Source organism: Physella acuta, unplaced genomic scaffold, assembly GCF_028476545.2.
Source record: "Physella acuta isolate Inbredline_101_S28 unplaced genomic scaffold, ASM2847654v3 ptg000220l, whole genome shotgun sequence".
In the NCBI taxonomy this organism is placed as follows: Eukaryota; Metazoa; Mollusca; class Gastropoda; family Physidae; genus Physella; species Physella acuta.
In genome coordinates this window covers 413,639-436,496 of record NW_026731739.1, presented here as the reverse complement: position 1 = coordinate 436,496, position 22,858 = coordinate 413,639, and the positions used below count along the sequence as shown (strand labels likewise).

The 22,858-nt window shown below is 37.2% G+C and overlaps 1 protein-coding gene across 1 annotated transcript in view; it reads right to left on the bottom strand.

Moving 5' to 3' along the window:
• LOC131937734 (ceramide glucosyltransferase) overlaps positions 1 to 22,858 on the bottom strand; it is a 28,858-nt gene extending 6,000 nt beyond the window's left edge. Inside the window, exons 1-5 of the mRNA XM_059295350.1 lie at positions 22,547 to 22,858; positions 15,966 to 16,152; positions 3,511 to 3,626; positions 2,706 to 2,847; positions 2,487 to 2,589 (exon numbers count right to left, since the gene is read on the bottom strand). Of these exons, the coding sequence (XP_059151333.1) occupies positions 2,487 to 2,589; positions 2,706 to 2,847; positions 3,511 to 3,626; positions 15,966 to 16,076 (472 nt within the window). The 5' untranslated portion in view covers positions 16,077 to 16,152; positions 22,547 to 22,858. The remainder of the gene's footprint in view (positions 1 to 2,486; positions 2,590 to 2,705; positions 2,848 to 3,510; positions 3,627 to 15,965; positions 16,153 to 22,546) is intronic.

Here is a 22,858-nt window from a genome sequence, read left to right as displayed (position 1 = left end):
TGTGCTAACAGAATGATACACACTGCACTGTGCTAACAGAATGATACACACTGCACTGTGCTAACAGAATGATACACACTTCACTGTGCTAACAGAATGATACACACTGCGCTGTGCTAACAGAATGATACACACTGCACTGTGCTAACAGAATGATACACACTGCACTGTGCTAACAGAATGATACACACTGCACTGTGCTAACAGAATGATACACACTTCACTGTGCTAACAGAATGATACACACTGCACTGTGCTAACAGAATGATACACACTGCACTGTGCTAACAGAATGATACACACAGCACTGTGCTAACAGAATGATACACACTGCACTGTGCTAACAAAATATTACACACTGCGCTGTGCTAACAGAATGATACACACTGCACTGTGCTAACAGAATGATACACACTGCACTGTGCTAACAGAATGATACACACAGCACTGTGCTAACAGAATGATACACACTGCACTGTGCTAACAGAATGATACACACAGCACTGTGCTAACAGAATGATACACACTGCACTGTGCTAACAGAATGATACACACTGCACTGTGCTAACAAAATATTACACACTGCGCTGTGCTAACAGAATGATACACACTGCACTGTGCTAACAGAATGATACACACTGCACTGTGCTAACAGAATGATACACACTGCACTGTGCTAACAGAATGATACACACTGCACTGTGCTAACAAAATATTACACACTGCGCTGTGCTAACAGAATGATACACACTGCACTGTGCTAACAGAATGATACACACTGCACTGTGCTAACAGAATGATACACACTGCACTGTGCTAACAGAATGATACACACAGCACTGTGCTAACAGAATGATACACACTGCACTGTGCTAACAGAATGATACACACTGCACTGTGCTAACAGAATGATACACACTGCACTGTGCTAACAGAATGATACACACTGCACTGTGCTAACAAAATATTACACACTGCGCTGTGCTAACAGAATGATACACACTGCACTATGCTAACAGAATCATACACACTGCACTGTGCTAACAGAATGATACACACAGCACTGTGCTAACAGAATGATACACACTGCACTGTGCTAACAGAATGATACACACTGCACTGTGCTAACAGAATGATACACACTGCACTGTGCTAACAGAATGATACACACTGCACTGTGCTAACAAAATATTACACACTGCGCTGTGCTAACAGAATGATACACACTGCACTGTGCTAACAGAATCATACACACTGCACTGTGCTAACAGAATGATACACACAGCACTGTGCTAACAGAATGATACACACTTCACTGTGCTAACAGAATGATACACACTGCGCTGTGCTAACAGAATGATACACACTGCACTGTGCTAACAGAATGATACACACAGCACTGTGCTAACAGAATGATACACACTGCACTGTGCTAACAGAATGACACACACTGCACTGTGCTAACAGAATGATACACACTGCTCTGCACCACCTCATATTGCTGGCCACAGATGTTATTTACCTTTTATTTAGTTACATATATAACTACACTATGCAAATTAACTACATATGGCTAATTAAAAATTGTAAATAAATATTTTTATTTTCTCTCTGTAAAGACAATTAACTTTTGAATATCTGCTTATCCGTATAGTCATAGAAAAGCAGAAGCTTTGTAAAGCCAATCATATCAGAATTCTGTTTATATGCTAAGATTTTGCCTGTCAATTTTTTAATATCTATTTTTAAATAAGCATTTTAAATTTAGCTCTCAGTAATTTTAATCCAGTATTACATGACAAGTGTGTCTTTGTTACATTAAAAAAAAAACTTGGCATTAAAAATAAGGTTTAAGCCTATAATTTCCATGAAAAACTTAACAAAATACACTTTTTCGAATATACTAATATAACACTACAGGGGATGGCAACTCGGGATGTAGACATGATTTTTAATCCATTTTTAATTACTTAAACTGTTTAAAATAGAATAGAACCTGGTAGATAAACATAAATTCCTACTTCCGCTCAACGGAGGTGGAGAATCAGATCTTTTACTTTTATGTGAAATTTTGTTTATCTATCTGAAACAGTACTCTTTGAAAAACCAATAGGTAGAACTCCTGGTTAATGAAAATCGCTGAAAAGTTTATACAGAACTACAAATTTGATATAATACTTATATATGAAATTTCATTAACCTAGCTGTAACAGTACTCAATTTATAGTGTTCACAGATACACACACACACACATACACACAGACATACCGGACAAAATTGAAAAACTAAGTTTTTCCGAATCAGTGAGGTGTAACCGTAGAGATTTGTGAAAATCTCAATTTAGATTTTTTGAACGATTACAATGCTTCCTCTATACTTCGTCTACGAGAAGTGAAAAGTAAAGAATTGCTTGTTTTTTTTACTTAGCTTAATCAGCCTGTCACCCCTACCAGTGACAGACCACCACAAAAACAAACAGTGCTTACCAATAAAGATTCTAATAATAACTTCTGGGTATCTTTCATGTAACTTGAGAACCACTGGTATGGCTGCATCTTGGTCGTCATGGAAACAAAACAGCAACTCAAACTAAACAACAAAAAATTACATTCAGGTCAATTAGTACATTATATTTTGGTTAACATTTGTAGAAAACATATATTCAATGACTGCTAAAAAGTGAATACATGTTAATATAATCTCACCTTGGGGTATGTTAATTTGAAGTGTGACTCTAAATTATACTCTAAGAGGGGATCAACCCCCATCAATGGCTTGATGATTGAGACACCTGGGACATCATCTCCCAGTTCTGCTGCCCCAGTTGGTTTGTGCAGGTACAACTTACTGCATGGGGGAGATACAATGTACATATTACACATTGTACACATTACTTGTTCCATGATGGATGTTCTAGCTAGTAAAGCAAACTTTCAAATGTAAACCATATCACTCTTCATGTACCAGCCAACTTTCAAATGTAAACCATATCACTCTTTTCATGTACCAGCAAACTTTTAAGAATTACTTTAAGTAAAAACATACAGTATTGACAGTAGATTTTTTTCTAAATATGAAACGGAACTGTTTGTTATTATATGTTTACTTTAATATGTAAAAATTTGCACTTTGTAAAAAAATAAGTATCTAAGTCTCTCCTACAAGTCACCTGATCTCAATGTTCACTACTTTAAATGAGAAAAATCACCCTTCAAAAACTGTAAAAAATGCATTAAGTCTAATTTTGTACTTGGCTTTATAACCTTACACTAGTACAATGGATTTGCTGGCAAAAGTTCACCTAGCCTTGGGTCAATATTTTAAATTTAATCGTCTAAAAATGTGTATGGATCAAAATGTTTAAACTTGATTTAATGCAAGCATTCCAATGTAAAAAATGACAAGAAAAACAAGATGCAAGCGACAGACAAGATGCAAGCGACAGACAAGAGGCATGCGGAGATGAAAGGATGATTGTGCAAACAAGGAAGTTAAAAGATGGTGCCTGACCTTGTTATAAGAGAAACAGTAATAAAAAAAATCATGACAGAATAAATAAGCAATGCTGCACTGGCCACTATAAACACAAGATAGGTCATGGTTTCTGAAAAATCCATCTTCCATATCTGAAATATAAAGAGCAAACATGGAGTTAAAAATAGCATTGTGCAGAGTTCATATCATGCTTGCAGCAAGCCAGATGGGGGGCGGGGGGGGGGGGGGGGGGGGGGCAAAAGCAACTGCCCCTAATCCTTATATCCTTATCCACTGGTTCTGCCAAAAAGCAAGCATCTCTTGCATTTTTCTATAACCAGTTTATCATTTGTGGACAGCTTTTTAAACAGTTGCTTACACTGGAATCTGTTGGCTAACATCACGTTCATCAGCAGTGATGTATTCAGCAGGACAACCTAAAGAGCCAGCCCTGGTCCAACAAGGCTAACAGCACATGCATGTTACATGCAAACAAATCAATCAAAACACATGCATGTAAGACACCATGCAGCACAATGTAATCATACATCACAGACCACAAGCTGAAACACAACTGGTTATAACATTCTTTCAAGATTATAAAGTAGCAATAGACTTGGCTGCAGCCTCCTCCACCCCTCCTGTGTTGTACTTCTGATAACAAAAGTTACTAATCCACCTGGATGCAGCCTCTCCCCTCCCACCCCTCCCATGTTGTACAACTGATAACACAAGTTACTAATCCACCCGCTGTTGCCAATAAAATAAAATTAGCAACCTCACCTCCCCCTACAACATTTATAAAAAGATAATCCCTTCCCTGACGGTTTATTGTTATTGGCTAATTAAAGGTCTTTAACATACAGCGCTTTTCTAAAATCATTAACCTTGTATTTTTTAACAACCGTATATGTTTCTGACCACTGGAGTAGTACCCGTACAACTTACAGTATTACACCTATACAATCCATGCAGTTCTATACGTTTACAATGACCATTGCATTATCACTTAGATGCTCTCTTTACTCTGCTATTATACGACTGGATACAGGAAATATTTTAAAGTACAGCTCCGGGTGTCTGTACCAGAGCTTGGCATTACTTCTACCAGTTGTGACCCCCGCCCCTATGGCCACGCCTACGACGACCACTCCAACTGATGCGTGACTCTAGGCCACGCTTTCTCATGTCAAGGCCGTAGTAGAATTTTCTTGTTCTAACAAAAAAAATATTTCTAGCGTGCCGATCAGTCAGGCGAAACGTAGCCCACGAAGTGATACACACACTATATTCAACAGCAGGCTACGGCCTCATACACCCCACTAACCACAAGTCGTACCGGTGTCAGGTAAACAACAACACGTATGGGGTTGGGATTTGGTGACAATCTGCTATGTGGTGGGAGGGGTAAGAAATGTCACCGCATTTCGTATTTCTAGAAAGGAAGAGTTAGAAACACGTTAATTGTCGATAACATGGTGGGGGCTTTTTTGGGACATTATAGGAATAACTACTATAACGTTGTGACGTCATTTTAGCGGGTTTGTCTGGCATATGCTATGAAGGGAAAATGTTAAAATAGTTTTAAAATTATGAATACAAATGGAAGCTGCAGTGACTATGTATCTCCCCCCCCCCCCTCCACCTAAAACACATGACCAGATGAACGTGAATAAACGGAAAATTGTATTCACTTACAAACCTGTCCATCGGTCATTACTATCCTACTTCAACCCTCGTGATATCTGATTGATACAACACGCCCTCTATAAATTATCCATTGGGAAAACGGGTGCTCAAGGCACGTGCACCAACAGATATACGAGCTCGATCTTTCCGAGTGAGCGCTTGTTGTCTTAAGCTGAATGTGTAGGCTATGTACGGTCTAGATTACATCAATGTCCTCATAGTGAGTGAATCTTCAAATGATTGCTGTTCAAAATAAATGTATAACTATATATGTATTAGGCATTAGGCAATGCGATGACTACAGTTAATGTTTTCAAAACCACCGTAGTGACTCCGTCAAGCAGTTTTAATCCACCCACTATTGTAACCCTGTACGGTTGTCCTACGTGTGTAGCTGATGTGTGTTGCAAACACACCAGAGCCAATTAGCTTAAGACAAGCACCCTCCCCGCCCTAGTGTAGGCACAAAGCCCCCGCTCGACCGCCTTCATTGTTATGCATGGTTTCAGAGCCCAGTTCGACGTTATCGACTCATTTGCCATCGTGTTTGAATAATGCATACAGACTGAGATAAATAAAACGGGTTTCTCTTTCTGTTTTATTTACGTCACTATTTTCAGCCTAGCAAGATGCCCCTTGAGACTGACAGACGTTTTTTGTTTAGTGCATTTAACTTCATGCTCCTAATAATATTAATAATTGATGTATGTTTAAGCTCCTGTTGTAATACCACAATCATTACTGAAAACATACTGGGCTATAATTAGTGCCAAACAACGGTCGTCCTATAATCCTGTGAAGTTTACAAATGTAAATCCATTCAAAGAACTTTACCTGTAAGCTGTGTGGCGGTGAGGAGGGGGGGGGGGGGGCGCAGGGAAAATCGATCCTCACAGTTCGAACGATGCATGGCGTATCAATAAGCACAAGCCAGTATTTATCGAGTACCAGCGGTGGAACGATTGGACTGATCACTCATGGAATTGTATGTTTGGAAAGCGCCTAGTAAAAATCGTGTATGAACGCATTTGTAGGTAATTACGTGAGGAAAGTTGGGGGTTTAGGGTTGACTAGAGATCAAGTTAAAAGTACCAGTGGCGTAGCCAGGATCGTCTCATGGGGGGGGTTCCAATTTTTTTCCAGCATTTTATATATATATATATATATATATATATATATATATATATATATATATATATATATATATATATATATATATATATATATATATATATATATATATATATATAGACGCAATAACAGTACTAGAACACAGCAAACAGATAAAAGTACTTATAACATTACTTACCTATAATCGTAGTTCAAGTCTTCTTGGACTCTTGGCTAATTCATCAAGAACCTCATCCGCTAAAATTTCAATTTGTCGGTGAATATTTAATAATGCCAATCCATTTAGTCTATCCTCGCAAGTAGTATTTCGCAAGTACGTTTTTAGCCGTCTGAGAGTGGAAAAAGAGCGTTCGCTAACGGCAGTTGTTACAGGCAATGTTACAAATATTTGCAGTAGTTTGTGTACTGTTGGAAATATTTTTACGTCACACATTAAAAAAGCTTGATGAGCGTTTTGCGGTACATTTCCACTTGTAATAATGTGGCGCCACCACAGTTTCAGTTCTCCAATGCTTTCATCGATGACACTGCTGTTAATCAAACGTTCATATTTTTGCATAAGTGTTATGGCATTCTTTTCCTGTTCTTTGGTAAAACCCGAGTCATTGGGTAAAAGACACATAAAACCTCTCAAAACAGATTTATGTTTTAGCAATCTGTCTCCTATTTGACATAACCGAATCAAGGAAAGGAATAAATACAGCTATTCTGTAATACTCTTCAGGCGTATTTGCCATAACATTGCAGCGTTGAATTTGTTTTCCAGCTCGACGTGGAATAAGTATATCTATGTCGAAGTCCTCACAAATGTCTTTGACTTCATTAAATACGGTAGTAAATTCTGATTCAGCATCCTTCCGCATATTCACTAGTAGGCTACTTGAATCTTCTGTAAATTTTAGAGCCGCAGATAGATCAAAGTTTTCTGTTTGGAGTATTCTGCTGACAGGAAGTGTTATTGCAAAGATTTTTGAGATAACTCTAAGAGAAACTTGAAACTCAAGACTCCTAATTGCTCCTAAAAGTTGAACCGCTGTTGAAGAAGTTGTTGTATCGTGCCAGGATGACATAATTTCCAGTGCATCAACAGTTGCTTTTTGAAGCTGTATAAAAACGTTGACAGACTCATGACGCTCAATCCATCTGGTTGCGCACAATCGTTTAAGTCGAGATGCTGATGCTTTAGGTGTTAATTTCTCTATTAAATTTGCAAGCAAAGATTGTCGTTTTGGTGTGTTAAAAAAGTTGTATGTACTATTAAGAATTCCCATACAGTTTCTCACAGCTGGTAGTTCGCAGGCATCAGAAAGTGCTAGGTTTAGACTGTGAGATGCGCAATGCACGTAAATAGCCAAATCAAATTTCTCAGCAACATATTGTTGCGCCCCATGAAGTCGACCACTCATTGCAGCGGCTCCATCATATCCTTGACCTATCATAAAATTACCGTCTATGTGTAAATTTGCTAGAGTGTCCATTAAAACATTTGCAAGTCCTTTGCCTGTTAGATCAGTTACACCTACAAACTGTAGGAAATCCTCCCTTATTTTCTTTATGTCGTTATCATAGTAGCGAACACACAACGAAAATTGCTCCATACCAGCTATATCACTAGTTTCATCGGCTAAGACAGAAAACAATTTAACAGAAGTAATTTTCGCAACAATCTTTTGAACAATTAATTTATTGCACACATTTATCACTTCATTCTGAATGGTGGGACTTAAGTATCTTGCATTTTTTGAAGAATTTTCTAGATGATGTTTAAGTGTTTCGTCTCCACCCATGGCTTTGTATCTTAAAAGAGCTCGAAAATTTCCATCATTTTCGTCAGGATCCTCCAACTGAAAATTTCCGAAATCCCTGTGCCCCCTAAGTGCAAGACCTTGTCGGCCGCAAAAAATTATAGTTTCTATTATGGGCGCTAACTTTAAACGATTTTCTAGAATTTGTTGACTTACTGATGAGTTCAAGGCGATGTTAATAGGTTCTATTTTTTTCTCCATAACCGATTTACGATTTTGGGAAAGTAAAATTGCTCTTTTATGATATTCACATTGCTGGTGCTCATTAAACTTGTCTGTTGCCTTTTTCCAGTTTGAAAATGGAATTTTTGATAACTTACCTAAAGGCTGACTACCTACACCACCATAATTCAAACTAAACAAAACACAATATTTGCAAAATGCGCCATCAAGTAATTTGGAATAAGTCAACCAGTTCCACCTAAGTAGCCACGAATATTGAAACTTTAAATTTCTTTGTCCGCTTGCTGGAAATTTAAAAAGTTCTTCGGGACGCCAGATGTTTTCTAATAAATACAACCGTGTATCATCTGTAATAACTCCTTTGATAAAATTGCCGATATCATTTGCATAAGAAACAGTCAAAGGTGCTGAATTTATGGAAATTTCTTGATGTAATGTAGTTTGAGAGTCAATAGTACCATCTTCATTTTTATCATTTTCAGTTTTATTTTTCTTTGTAAAGAAATCAGTTAATAAAGTAGTTTTAAATTTCCTTTTTCCATCCGACATCATTAAAATGAATTTAAATTGCTTTAATTATCAAAAAGATACACATTAAAACACGACTATGCGAATAAGAAAATAAATAATTATTGGTCTTTCTTTTCTGACTGTCTAAAAATGAATACTGTAGGTTCCTGGCTCTACATCTATATTTAACCACCTACGCAGTTTTTATATCTACCAACACTAAGTTTTGTGTCAACAATTGTGGGTCCAGCCCACGCTTTCCTGCCAGATGTGCATCCGGTAGTAATTGAGACGTACCCATATTCAAACCCACCCTCACCCCCCCCCCCCCCCTGTCACACCCTTTAACTGATAACCTTGTGTCCTCTGCCATCTTTATCATTTTCAGTTTACTTATCTTTTTAAAAATTAAATAGTTTTCAGTTTCCCTGTTTCATCCGCCATTAGTGAAATGAATTTCAAATGTTTTGAAGTAGTAAAAACATACACATTATAGAACCTCAATGCGAATAATAATCAATTCCTTCGTTGTTGTTTTTTTTTTAATTTCTAGGCGCTTTCCGGTTGCACTACAATCATATTAGACAACAAAGGCCTACCCACGTAGCCCACCCCTCCCCATTCGACACTCCTTAACTGATCTAACCTTGGCCAACTTTCCCTTGGCCTACTGCGTTCCAGATTATTATACTTAACTTTAGCACGATAATAAAATTCATAACTAAATTCTACAGGCAATTCTCATCACAATGATATACATTGTTGTTCTAGAGGCTGCCAGGTTAAGTGTTTAGTGTTTAAGCCCTAAATAATATCGACACAAGTCAATAGCTGTAGCTTAACGTAAAAAGGTAGTCATATTGGGGGTACATGGGGGGGGGGGGTTATAACCCCCCCCTAACCCCCCCCCCCCCTGCCTACGCCACTGAAAAGTACACACAACTTATTCCGTTTTAAAAATCAATTCTTAGTATAGACAAGACGAACTTTCTAATAGTGTGGATTCATAATGGCTTTTAAAGAATCGATTTTTGCCTGGTAAAATAGAACATATCTTGGTCATGTCGGACAGGAAATATAATAGCTTAAACAGCGTACATCTATATTTATAACATAATCGATGGTAAAATCTATAGGCAAACTCTACACACCACAAGAATAAAAGACACAACGGTCATGTTACAGGCTTTTGTACAGTGCTAGCTGACACGGGCTAAATGGTTCTTGACACAAAACCTATAACCTGGTACTAGATTAACCAAAATGACAGGAACATGCGAAGGACCAACAGACAGCCTACGATGGACCAACAGACAGCCTACGATGGACCAACAGACAGGCCACGATGGACCAACAATCTAATACTACGGACCAATAGACAAAAACTTATACACACAACTTTCAAATTCACTTAGATAGCGTTAATCTGTGTACTGCTTTGTAGCTTATAGAAATATAAAATATGTGTAACAATTTAAAATAAGGTTCATGGTGAGGCAAATTCATATTTTGAAAACTGTATGTGCACACTATTTTTATTCTATTCTATTTCTATACAAATAACATAATATATATCGTTTTAAAAACACAGTGGGGAGTCTCAGCTTGATTCAAATGTTTATTCATTATTTTACTCCAATGCTAAGTGGGGAGCCGTTGGAAAGAAATACCAGTTGTGCTTACAATATAATTGATTCTAGTCATGAATACCAATATAACTTTACAATTCTGACTACTGACTGAAAGGCTCATTGATATAGACAAGGAAGTGACAAGTTAATCACAGCCTGAGTTTCTCTGAAAGGTGGACGGGAGAACTTGAGTGGGGTTGTGGTAACCCGCGGCACTACCACAGGGAGAGCATGAATAAGAAGAGGCGGTAGAAGTACAAGAGCCGCGTGACCAGACACGTGACTGTCAACTGAAATATTTGCTGTCCCATTACCAGTTGGAGAATTCGTCAGACAAATGCAAGTTCTAAAGTCAACCACGCAGTCCTGGTGTAAGATCAGACTTACCTGAAGGGACGCAGCGCTAAGATTGCACAATACGGTGCCCTGTCAAAACGGCCCCGGTAATATGACCCCGTCAAATCGACCCCCGACAAAACGACCCAGTCAAAATAGCCCCGTCAAAAGGGCCCCGACTTATTGGCTCCCGTCAAATGGGCTCTCGTTATATTGGCTCGCGACATATAGGCTCCCGACAAATGAGCTCCCGACATTTAGGCTCCCGACAAATGGACTCTCGACAAATAGGCTCAGGACATACTGGCTCCCGACATATTGGCTCCCGAAAAATGAATGGCATGACCACTATTGGCATAAAAGTAACCATTTTGTCCTACTTCCACTACTACTGTAACCTCTTTAATGCCTCAATGAAATTGTTTTTCATGAACCAACATCAATTCACAAACAAATCAAGCCCTTAACAGCTAAAATTTACCAGTTCTAAAAATTTTGATAATGTTTAATTTACAACAGTAAAAATCTGTTGCATAAAAGTGAGCACAGAAGTGAAAATATATGATATACAAGATGTTTACAGGATAACGACATTTTGTTTTGATAACCTACAAGCATACTGGAGGTAGGAAAGTACATCGTGGACCCTTCTCCCCACACACTGAGTTGGAACAGCCTATAACCGACTCAATTATGGAAGTCATAGATAGATGACCCTTAAATTAAAACATACTATATTTTATAATAGATAAACTAATATAAAAAAATAAGAGATGCATACGTTGTATTACTTAAGAGTGTTGGATAAGCTAACTCTAAAGAATATTGATTAAGGGGTCCCACTGGCAGGTGTCATATTCAATGAGACCGCTTTGCCGGGAGACTTAGTCTCTACAGAAACGGTATTGTCAGTGGTCCTTTTGTCTGGAGCCAAATTGACAGGAGCTGTTTTTGTCGTGAGCCAAAATGACGCTAGCCTATTTGTTGGGAGTCGTAATGACGGGGGCCGTTTTGTGGAGAAACTAAATGGCGGGAGCCTATTTGTCGGGAGTCGTAATGACGGGGGCCGTTTTGTGGAAAAAACTAAATGACGGGAGCCTATATGTCGGGAGCCAAAATGACGGGAGCCTATTTGTCAGGAGCCTTATTGACTGGAGCCCTTTTGTCGGGAGCCTATTTGTGGGGAGCCTAAAGGACGGGAGCCTATTTATCGGGAGCCTTTATGACGGGGTCCATATGTCGCTGGCCATTTTGACGGGGTCAATTTGACGGGGCTCTTATGTCGGGGTCGTTTTGTCAGTGGCCGTTTTGACGCCGCACGGCACAATACAATACCTTTATATTTAACTCATCCTTGTTCTACAGCCTACAAACATGCGAGTCATTACAATAGTTATATCACAAAACTAAGCCACGATTTTTACTAATCTTTTTCCTATCTCATTATGTCGGGGGTTTTGTACTTACATTTAGAATCTCAATTCAGACTCATTTCAACACAGAAGCCTCTTTCAAATTTTCGTATAAACGCATTTCTGATGACAACGCACAGTGATCTCTTTTTTACCTAATTGGATATTAAACTAGTCATTAAATTTTAATGTAAAGATTATTACATACAGTAAACCATCAAGATGCACTTGTTAAACTCCAACGTGAAATCAGCACTGAACTCCGTACAACACCTGGAGTCAAGTTGAGTAAAATGGCACAGGACAGAAGACTTTGATTAACCGCCCATACCCCTGCAGGGGTGACGGGTAGTGGTGGTGATGATTAAATAATACAACATTCTTTCTTAACTCTAGTAATAAATGGCAGATAATACTAGTCGGGAGTTTGTAAACTTAATTAATAACAATGCACATTTGGTTATTATCTGAATATTGACTGACTAATTATTAGATTTTTTTAAAACCTCAATAATGAAAAGCCTTAGCCTAAAATGGACTAAAAGTAATAACAAACACGGACTTGATTTAGCTAGAATACTAAATGTGTTGATGGCTAACATGCAGTGAAAACATGATTCTATTTATACAGCTAAAGAAAATGCATGTCCGTTTAGTTTTTATTTTCGGTGCATTTAAAAGCTTTTAATTATTAATGTTTTATTCATGTTTTATTAACGATCAAAACAAACTGCCTAAACCTGGTGTGCTACAGAGCGTGTCACCCATCACATTCCATACCAGCAAGGGGGGGGGGGGAAGGGGGGCGATAGGCATTGAGCATGGAGTGGTGTCGGGCGCTATCCTAAAGTACAAGCAGTATAGAGCCAACTCTAGCTAGCAATTGTATTACCGTGAAGCAGCCCTTGAAGTGGTTTACCAGAGAAAAGAGTATGAAAATGTCAAAGAAAGATAAAGAGCCGATGGGTTCCACAGACAGCTAAGCAGAGGCTACTGAGGGGCCAGACGATGGTGGAGGGGCCACTGCATCACTGGGAGCCGCATCTACATTAGAGGGTCATTACATCATAAGGAGCCGCATCTACTTTAGAGGGTCATTACATCATAAGGAGCCGCATCTACATTAGAGGGTCATTACATCATAAGGAGCCACATCTACTTTAGAGGGTCATTATCATAAGGAGCCTCATCTACATGAGAGGGTCTTTACATCATAAGGAGCCGCATCTACATTTTAGAGGGTCATTACATCATAAAGAGCCGCCTCTACATTAGAGAGCCACTGGATTGTTAGGAGCCACATCTACATTAGAGGGCCATTACATCATAAGGATCCGCATCTACATCAGAGAGAAACGGCATCGCTAGCAAGCGCATCTATATTAGAAGGGCATTAAATCATTGGTAGATCCACGTCTTTATAAAGAATCCACATCTTCAATATGTCACCCTATCTACACCGATATTAGGGAGCCATGACGCTTTAGTTAACAATATCTATTCTACATAGAGGCACGACTATATTAGGGAGCCATGACATTCTAGTTAGCAATATCTATTCTACATAGAGGCACGGCTATATTAAGGAGCCATGTCTAAAATAATGAGCGGTTTTACATTAACCAGCAACTGCTTTTTCATGGGGTAATGTGATGACGAAGAAAGACAAAACCCACATCCACGTAATTAAGGCAAGCTAAACACTTTATTAATTAGTTAGGTTTTCGATGCTACCTTTTCAATCATGAAGTTTGTTTAGGGTATGGTTAAGGATAGGGTAAATTAGCCATATCACAAATGAAGAAAACAAAATGTTTCAGTGTAAGAGGATAAAATCGGCATGCAAGTTAAAACACAACACAAATTTTGAAACGACACCCGCAGCTCAAAGATTGCCTTTAAAGGTCTCCAATAAAATATTAAGGTTCCCGTGATTGGTCGATAAAACAATAGTCACGTGGGACGATGCACGTGCAACACGGGTCACGAAGTCGAGTACACGCTGTGTGTAGTTGTGATGGAGATCTACTTTAGTACACAGGAGAGATAGAGACAGAGAAATCAGCAAAGAGAAAGATCGGCATACAACTCGTTGAGAAACTGTACAATCTACCATGGAACAACAGAGAACCTACGATGGACCAAAAACCAACAACATATAGTACTAGTACTACGGACCTATAGACAACAACTTAGAACATACACAAAACTATCAAATACACTTTGGTAGCGTTAATCTGTGTACTGCTTTGTAGCACACATTGAGAAACAGTACATAGTGAGAGAAGACACGGCACACATCAAAAGAAATATTGTACACACTGAGCGAGAACATGACACACATTGTGATAGAAACATATAGTACACACTGAAGGAAAGAGAAATTAGTGAACAGTGAGAAGGAGAGAACACACATTGTTCACAGATAGTGAGGTTATAAAAGCACGTATTATTAAAGCAGACACGTAGCTTAGTCTCGACATCTGAGTTGGTAAAATTCACACCGATTTAAAACTTTATTTATTTAAGTACTGTCCACATGACAAGAAAGAAAGTCAGCTACAACTTCTTCAAGGCATGAACTAGTCTAGGTGAAATCATTCATCTCGCACTTTGGTCACACATAAAAAAAATCATTACAAAATGAGTGCGTTCAACTCGTAGTGCTTAGATATATTAAGGCTCTGTCTTACAACTTTCGATACATGGGATATTCCGGTTCATAAATCTTACAGAATTATTTTAAGTATTAGGGTAACAAAACGGTCATACAATTTCTGAACTTAATAGCGCAGACCAGTTTGATTTTTTAAAAATCACCTGCCAACCGTCATGTAAGTAAAAATTTACACATACACACACAAAAATAAAGAACGATTAAAACAACGCCACAGGTGTGTCAATGTCTGAATAGTGATCAATGGAATCGATCCCACATTAAAGCTGTTGATCGTTTTTATTCCTGAACACAAGTGCCCCACGGACTGGTGTACCGCTAGCTCAGACTGGGCCGTTGGGGTGTAGGCCGAGACATTTCTACCTACAACTGGAACTAGCGGCTCACAGAACTACAGCACACATCCTGATTTATTTAGGTTATTTAATAGATAGTATTTGGTCGGTCTGAGGACGTATAGAAGCTATTTTTGCTGGTATCGCTGCCATAATCCTGGACCTCACGCTATTCTTAAACATAAATCTAAATCTAATCGAATACAGATATAAAACCACATGGTACGATACGATACTGTTGTAACTAAAATCATCAACTGCCAGCACATTACCTAAATTTAGATTTTAACTAGGTCACTAGAAATAAGTTGTGATAAGATGAATACGTTTTTTTTTTCAAAACCTATGCAACTATTTCTAACTCACATATAGCTGTTCTACCAGTATTTTTAAGTCATACATGAATCAGATGTACCACCATTTCTAACTCATATATAACGCAGTTCTACCACCATTTCTAACTCACATATAACGCAGTTCTACCACCATTTCTAACTCATATATAGCGCAGTTCTACCACCATTTCTAACTCATATATAACGCAGTTCTACCACCATTTCTAACTCATATATAACGCAGTTCTACCACCATTTCTAACTCATGTATAACGCAGTTCTACCACCATTTCTAACTCATATATAGCTCAGTTCTACCACCATATTTAAGAAACGTACTCAAAAAATAGAAGATCAAAATACCAATCACCCTAGAAGAGCGTATCAATCCCAGGCACATGCTTATATTTGTAAAAAAAAAAAATTAAATGAGAGCGTGAAACGAACCCCGAACTGTGAGGTGTCCGAGTCCCGTGTGTAGTGGGGGGTGGAGCTGGTCAAGCAGAAGAGCAGGATCCAGGAGAAGGGCACGAGATACATGGCATCCAGGACACTCATCCTCGCGCGGCCATAACTCAATCGTCCAGCAGGTCACATACTCAATGGACACGCCTGCTTCACATGGCATCGACTTCTGTGGAAACAAGATTCGACGGTTAGAAGAACAAGACAACATAACAAAAACAAACTGCCCCGATCCCTCCTTAATCGTGAAAAGGTACAAAAAAAAAAAAAATTTAAATATTAGTTTACGTATCCCAGCTTGAATAACACGCTACCTAATCCTCCCATAATGAAGGAGTTGCGAGCAGGCATAGTTCACAACTTATCGTTTGTTACAAAACGTCTGTGTATGTTGTGGATCTCTTAAACTTAGTGCAGACGGCGGTATCATTGCAGTTGTTACTTTTTATAACCATTTTAAACTGTCGGAATTTTTATTTTAAACAATGCGAATTTTAATAAGAAACTCAAATTTTAAACACCTCCTGTTGCGTTGTATGGAATAATATAGGGTTGCTCTAATAAGGAAAAATTGCAGAATTCGTCAATAACCATGTAGCTAATATCGCCGTGAACTGTTGAATATATAATTATAAATATATGGCAGTGCAAGTTAAACCGCTGAGAACCTAAATACAAGTGTTTCTTCCAGACTTTATTCTCCGGGGGGGGGGGGGGGGGCAGACACTGTTAAATGTATATATTTTCTATATAAATTCCATTTCGTTCGGGGGGGGGGTAGACTTTTTTCGGGGGAGCGGATGCCTGGAAGAAACTCTGCTAAGTACTGGATGTCGGAAGTGAATGTTTTAAATGTGTTTAAAAAGGAAGATGCGTAACATACAAACAACCGAGACCCTGATTAAATAGGGAGAACGTTTTGTTTTGACAGCTCAGTTATAAAACCAGTATTGCTTGATGATCAGCGAACCTTGTCTAAGTTGCACTCTATAAAAAGAGGACTGTCAAAACGTAACCATTTACACAACTTTTCTGATGACTAGTGCACCACGTGCAGCAATGTCCGCCCTATGGTGCCAAAACTTCAGAAAAACTTCGACATACTCAACGTTAAATTCTCCTCTCTCTCTCTCTTCGCTATAATACTTTAAAACCGTGATATTGTATTTCCCATCTCCCAACCTGTTATTTAATTTAACGTCAGAGGCTGTATGCCTACGTATAAAATCTGTTCACCCTTTTTGCCTTCCGTCATTTCTTACTGACGACGTTTCTTACCAGAGCTTCTTACAGACATTTTTCTACGGGAAGAGGGGTGGTGGGGGGACGAGGTACACTTTGAATTTTAGGGTGTGGGGAGACACTAATTCAAGTAGGACATTTTCTATATAGATGATACTTTATTTCTATTTCGCCCGAAGAGAGGCTTGAGCTGTGTACAAATACAATTCACATTGCGAATAGCAACCTAGCTGTACTGAAGGCAAAAACAAGTTCTGTCCCGGTAAACGGAAAAAAAGTCACAGGAAAAAAAAACACAGAAAAAAAGTCACAGTTTTTGCTAGGAAAAAAAGTCACGGAAAAAAAGTCACAATGGAAAAATTTTATCGGAAAAAAAGTCACAGAAATAAAGTCACAGAAAAAAAGTCACAAAAAACTTTTTAGAAAATATTTTGAAATATTTTTAATTAATTTGTTAAGAATTGTAAAATTTTGTATGTTTATTGTTGTGGGTTGTATTTTTTGATAGCATAAATTATTTATAGAAGTTAAAAGCATTATGGTTTTTAAAAAGTGTAAGTAAAAATACTCTTAAGATAATTTACACAGCAATCTCAACTTTTGTGCCGTACTTAGTTAAATTTAGGCACATTGTGTTTTGCATATGTTTTGCCACAGGCTATTCTCTGGTCGGCCTCTCCTCAGTAGGCATTGTCCGAACATATTGTGTGTTGTTGACGTTATGCGTCAATGACAGCCTTTGAACCTTGTCGGCTTTCTGTTTTGATCTTCAGTTTTGTTATGTAATGAGCGTGATAAATGTGGGCAGTAAAGGTGGTTGAACTAAGCATAACTATTGTTGCGATGAGTTGAGGGCAGTAATTCAGATGACCTTACCTTTTCACGGTAATTTAATTTTTAAAAAAACACGATGAAAACCGTGGACATTCTATTAAATGCTATAAATATTATGTTTAACATAATTACAACCTACATAATTCATAAAAAATATTTTTAGATGAATTATAAAAATTACTATGCGTTTATAAGCTTCACACATTACATTAAATTAATCCTAAGTTAATTTGCACTCTCTGAATATTTAATACATAAAAGCATTATCAAATTCCATGCAAATATATATTTGTGACTTTTTTTCCTGTGACTTTTTTTCCTGTGACTTTTTTTCCTGTGACTTTTTTTCTGTGTTTTTTTTTCCTGTGTTTTTTTTTCCTGTGACTTTTTTTCCTACAATCTCTGTCCCACGGTCCTTTGCTGCTACATTTGATTGGTGGGCTCAATAACTGGGTCTGATGTTAGCTTTTTCAGGGACCAGCGCTGATGAGAGATGTAACTAAGTTGTCGGCCAATTTACAAGTCTTGCTTTGGTCTCATGCCCAATAAAAAGTGACCACCCCCCCCCCCCCCCCCCCCCCCCCAGTGTTCAGTTTTTCCTCTTGCCGTTTCCCCATTTACTCATACGATGTTCTTTCAGTAGTTTCAGAAGTATTCTGCGTTGCTCATTTATGGACAATCCGATTAAGAAAACCTTACTTACAATGTCAAAATATAAACAAGCCAATGGTATTTTAAAGCTTGCCATCATTACATACGGTTATTGAATTTTGTATAAGTAAGTGTAACAGAACTCACAAGATCTTATAATCAAATCAATATTCTATGAATGCCCATGAACACAACCAGTTGTTATATTATGGCAGTGTAAGTACAACACATCATTTCTAAAATGATTGGGAACTTGTGTCTTTTTACAATTAAAAACTGGACAGTAGAATATGCACATAATAGCCGACACAAAGTAAATGATTCAGGACACCAAAAAATATACCTTAGAATAGACTGCACACACAAAAATTAGGAAAGTAAATACATGGTAAAATATAAGTGATTATTGTAATGACTGCATTTAGGAATTAAGAAAATAATCTGATGTACAAGTTCTATTAGCTGAGGGTTTTTTCAGGTTATTTAATATGGTTTTAAGCAATTAAATTTCAATAGTACTATCAGCATAGCGCCTATAACTGGCACTTACACTTAAATGGCATTACACAGTGTTGTTGGGGGGGGGGGGGGGGTGTTGAAGATCAAGTGCATGTACTCAAAAATATAATATACCCAAAAATCCACCTAAATTGCAATCCACCAAACTCCCCAACTAGATGGAAAGTATCTAAATGTTTTGCCTAAATTCAAAACAACAATACATTGATAAAGAAGTTTTAATTAACAATAAATCCAGTATGTTTTCTATAGATGTACACCATATGCTTGTGTATGTCTTTACACTTTACAAAACCAATTTCTGCATCCATAATAATATTTAATTAATAGTAATAGATTCTAAGTTAATTATATGAATAGGTAGTTATGGTTAATCAATATCAGCAAATTTTCTAGTAAATACTTAAAATGCTAAGCATGTGGCTTAAAATTGCTTTGTGTTATACCTAACATAAAATCCCCAGCTGAACCCAAGCTTTAATTCTTCCTGCAGACATTAATCAATTAAAAACATACCAATAACTATCAATGTCATTCACACTGAATCATGAATGTGGATATCAAATTACCACCTTATCTGCAGGGGTAACTTCAGTTAGCCAGACCAAAATGAATAAAAACATCATTCCTCCAATACATTTAATTTATGATGACTCACCAAAAAAAGTATCTTGTAGTGAGGAATAATATAATATGACTGCTAAATTCAAATTAATTTAGAATCAATACCATGTAGTGCAGTGACTTAACAATACAAGAAAATAAAAACAATATTTGTCAATTAAGAATTATTTGTACAGATATTCAATAAAGTAACACCACACATCAATGCTTAATTAATCAAAAACATATAAAGATTTTTAAAACTAAGAGCTCTGAGCTACAAACTAACTAAAGAAATGTTAAACAAAGCAGAAATACAATAGTTCTTCACTGAAGGTAAGGTTTATGACTATTAGTATAACCTAGTTAGGCTTACCTTTAGCTATCAAAACAATTATCTATGGGAGTATGTACAGTCTTTTTACAGTGTCAATTTGAAACTAAAGTTCTGCGACCAACATGTCAGCAGAACATAAATCTTATCACAATGTAATCCAAGTGAACAATAAAACAATTTAAAGTCTATTTACAGCTCAAATCTTCCAGGATAATTAATAAGACAACAGTGGCGTCACAAGATGTATTGTATACTGCTAACCCGCAAGTCTAGAGTCTGGATCATGGACTCATGTCTATAGGAAATCCCTGAGTCCACCCAGCTCTGATAGGCACCTGACTCATGTTAGAGAAACAACGACGGTGAGTATACTATTATAGTGATGACCACACTAGCTGAGGTAATTGAAACAGATAAACTCTACTTCATCTGTCCCATGTCTCTTGGGCATGAATGAAAAAAGATGATAGTAAAGGTCAAAGTAGCAAAAAAAGAAAGTGGTCGGATGAATATGTACATGGTTTTACATGTACAATGGAACTTGTCAGCATTCTGCAAGGTTTGCAAAGCCAAGTTGAGCAATTTTAGTTAAGAAATCACTTCCTTAAAATGCATGGAGATGAATATACAAGAAAACACTCGCTGAATTCAAGTTGAAGCCAAGCATTTCTGAACTGAACTTAGGGCCTTGGAAGGCTGGCGGGGGGGGGGCAGAAGCTTTGTCCAAGTAGTCACTTCATTTTCATTATTATAATTTTTTGTGTAGGTCTAAGTCATTATTTAATAGTTTCGTTATTTGAACACAGTGATGTTGATGCACAGTTCATTTTGCACACAGTTAAAATATATATCATGTTTTGAATTTTTTTAAAAATTATTATATTTTTCCTATGGACACCATCATAAATGTAATTTGCAGCTTCTTTATAATATATCACTAATTCTTAAAATATTACATTTTTGCAATAATGATTTTATAAGGAAGTAGCTATTCGGAACAGGGTCCCAATGGCATTCACCACTATTGAGACCCGGTATAATGATAGTTGTTATTATTTACATTTATAGTTATTATTAGTTACAAAGTTACATAACCTGTTTTAAAATGTATGTAAAATCAGATTTTTTGTTATTTTGTAATTTTTTCAAACTTTTTTTTTGTTATTTACGTATCTTGCATGTTGAGTGAATTTTAAATACAAATATAATAATAAAAATGTGAAAAAATTATCGAAGGCACAGTGACTAAGTCGATAGCAAGCCGACTTCTGATGAGACCATGCTCCGATCAGAACCTTCCTACGCGACTATTTTTTTGGTTTCGTATTACCTCGAAAACCGGAAGAAAAAATAAATAGGCAATTCAAAAAACCAATATGGCATATTAATAAAAAGTAATCTGGACAGCCACATGGTCAATTCACGCTATTAATTGCAGTCTGCATTCGTTTTCTAGCATTGCTTTTTTATAATGCAAAATCGTGACGCCACATCATCTGAACACCCCCTCTCCCCCATTACACACCGTCACAAAATTACGGACCCCCCTTCCACCCTACGAGTGTGACGTCATTTATTTACGACCCCCTAACCTAACTGTAACACTAGGAGATTACAATACTACTAACAACCTAACTAACATGCCTATTTTTGGAAGAATCTAAAATCGGTCATCTGTATCTTCAGACCACCATACATATGAATACAGGTTATGCGTAACTAATATGCCAAATAACTATAATTATACCAGGTCCCAATAGCGGCCGAGGCTATACGGACCCGGGTACGAATAGACGCAACCATTTTATAATGATGGATGGATTTTTCTCAGCTGGACTGATCGCTAATGTCAATAATGTCCACAAGTTGTTGTTGTCCATTAAGACGTTAGATCTATGTCCCGTTATGTCTTGATTCTAGAACTAATATAAGAACTAAAGGGTTCATTTTGTGAACCAGTAACCTAGGCCATTATTCAGGGGGGAACCTAGAAGAATAATTTAAAATTTAAAATTAGTTTAAAGTTTAAGAGTTTAATGTGTAAGTTAAGATTAGTTAAGATTAAGAATGTTATGAAATACTGATCTAGATTCTAGATATCTAGATCTAGAATCTAGGCGTCTACTACAAATCTAGACACTGACTAGAATCTAGAAGAATCTATTCTATTCAATTCTATTCTAACTGAGTAACTGACTGGTGAAAGTTACTGAACTTTGAAGTGAAAAGAAAGTCTTAACAACTAGATCTAGATCTAGATCTAGATCTAGATCTAGGCCTAACAACTTAGATTTCTATTTTCTACTAACAAGCCTAACTAACTAGTAACTAGACTCTATAGGCCTAACTAATTTAACTGAAATATAGAATATCTTACCAATCAGATGTAGATCTTAATCTAGATAGCTGATAGATATCTAGATGTCTTCTAGAGTTCAGTTTTTAATTGTTAATAATCAAAGTATCCAATTTATCTGTAACAATTAACTAGATCTATATTCAACACTGCGTACAATCGTATATCCACAGGTCACCGATAATTTTTTTTTCGACTCGGTATCGCTACAATATTCATAACACACCGCTTTAGCATTCTTGCGTGTGGTGAATCAAAATGTATAGACTACATAAAGGAGCAGGAATCGATACCTGTAGGCTATGATTCTACATTCTGTTCCATTAGTCTAAA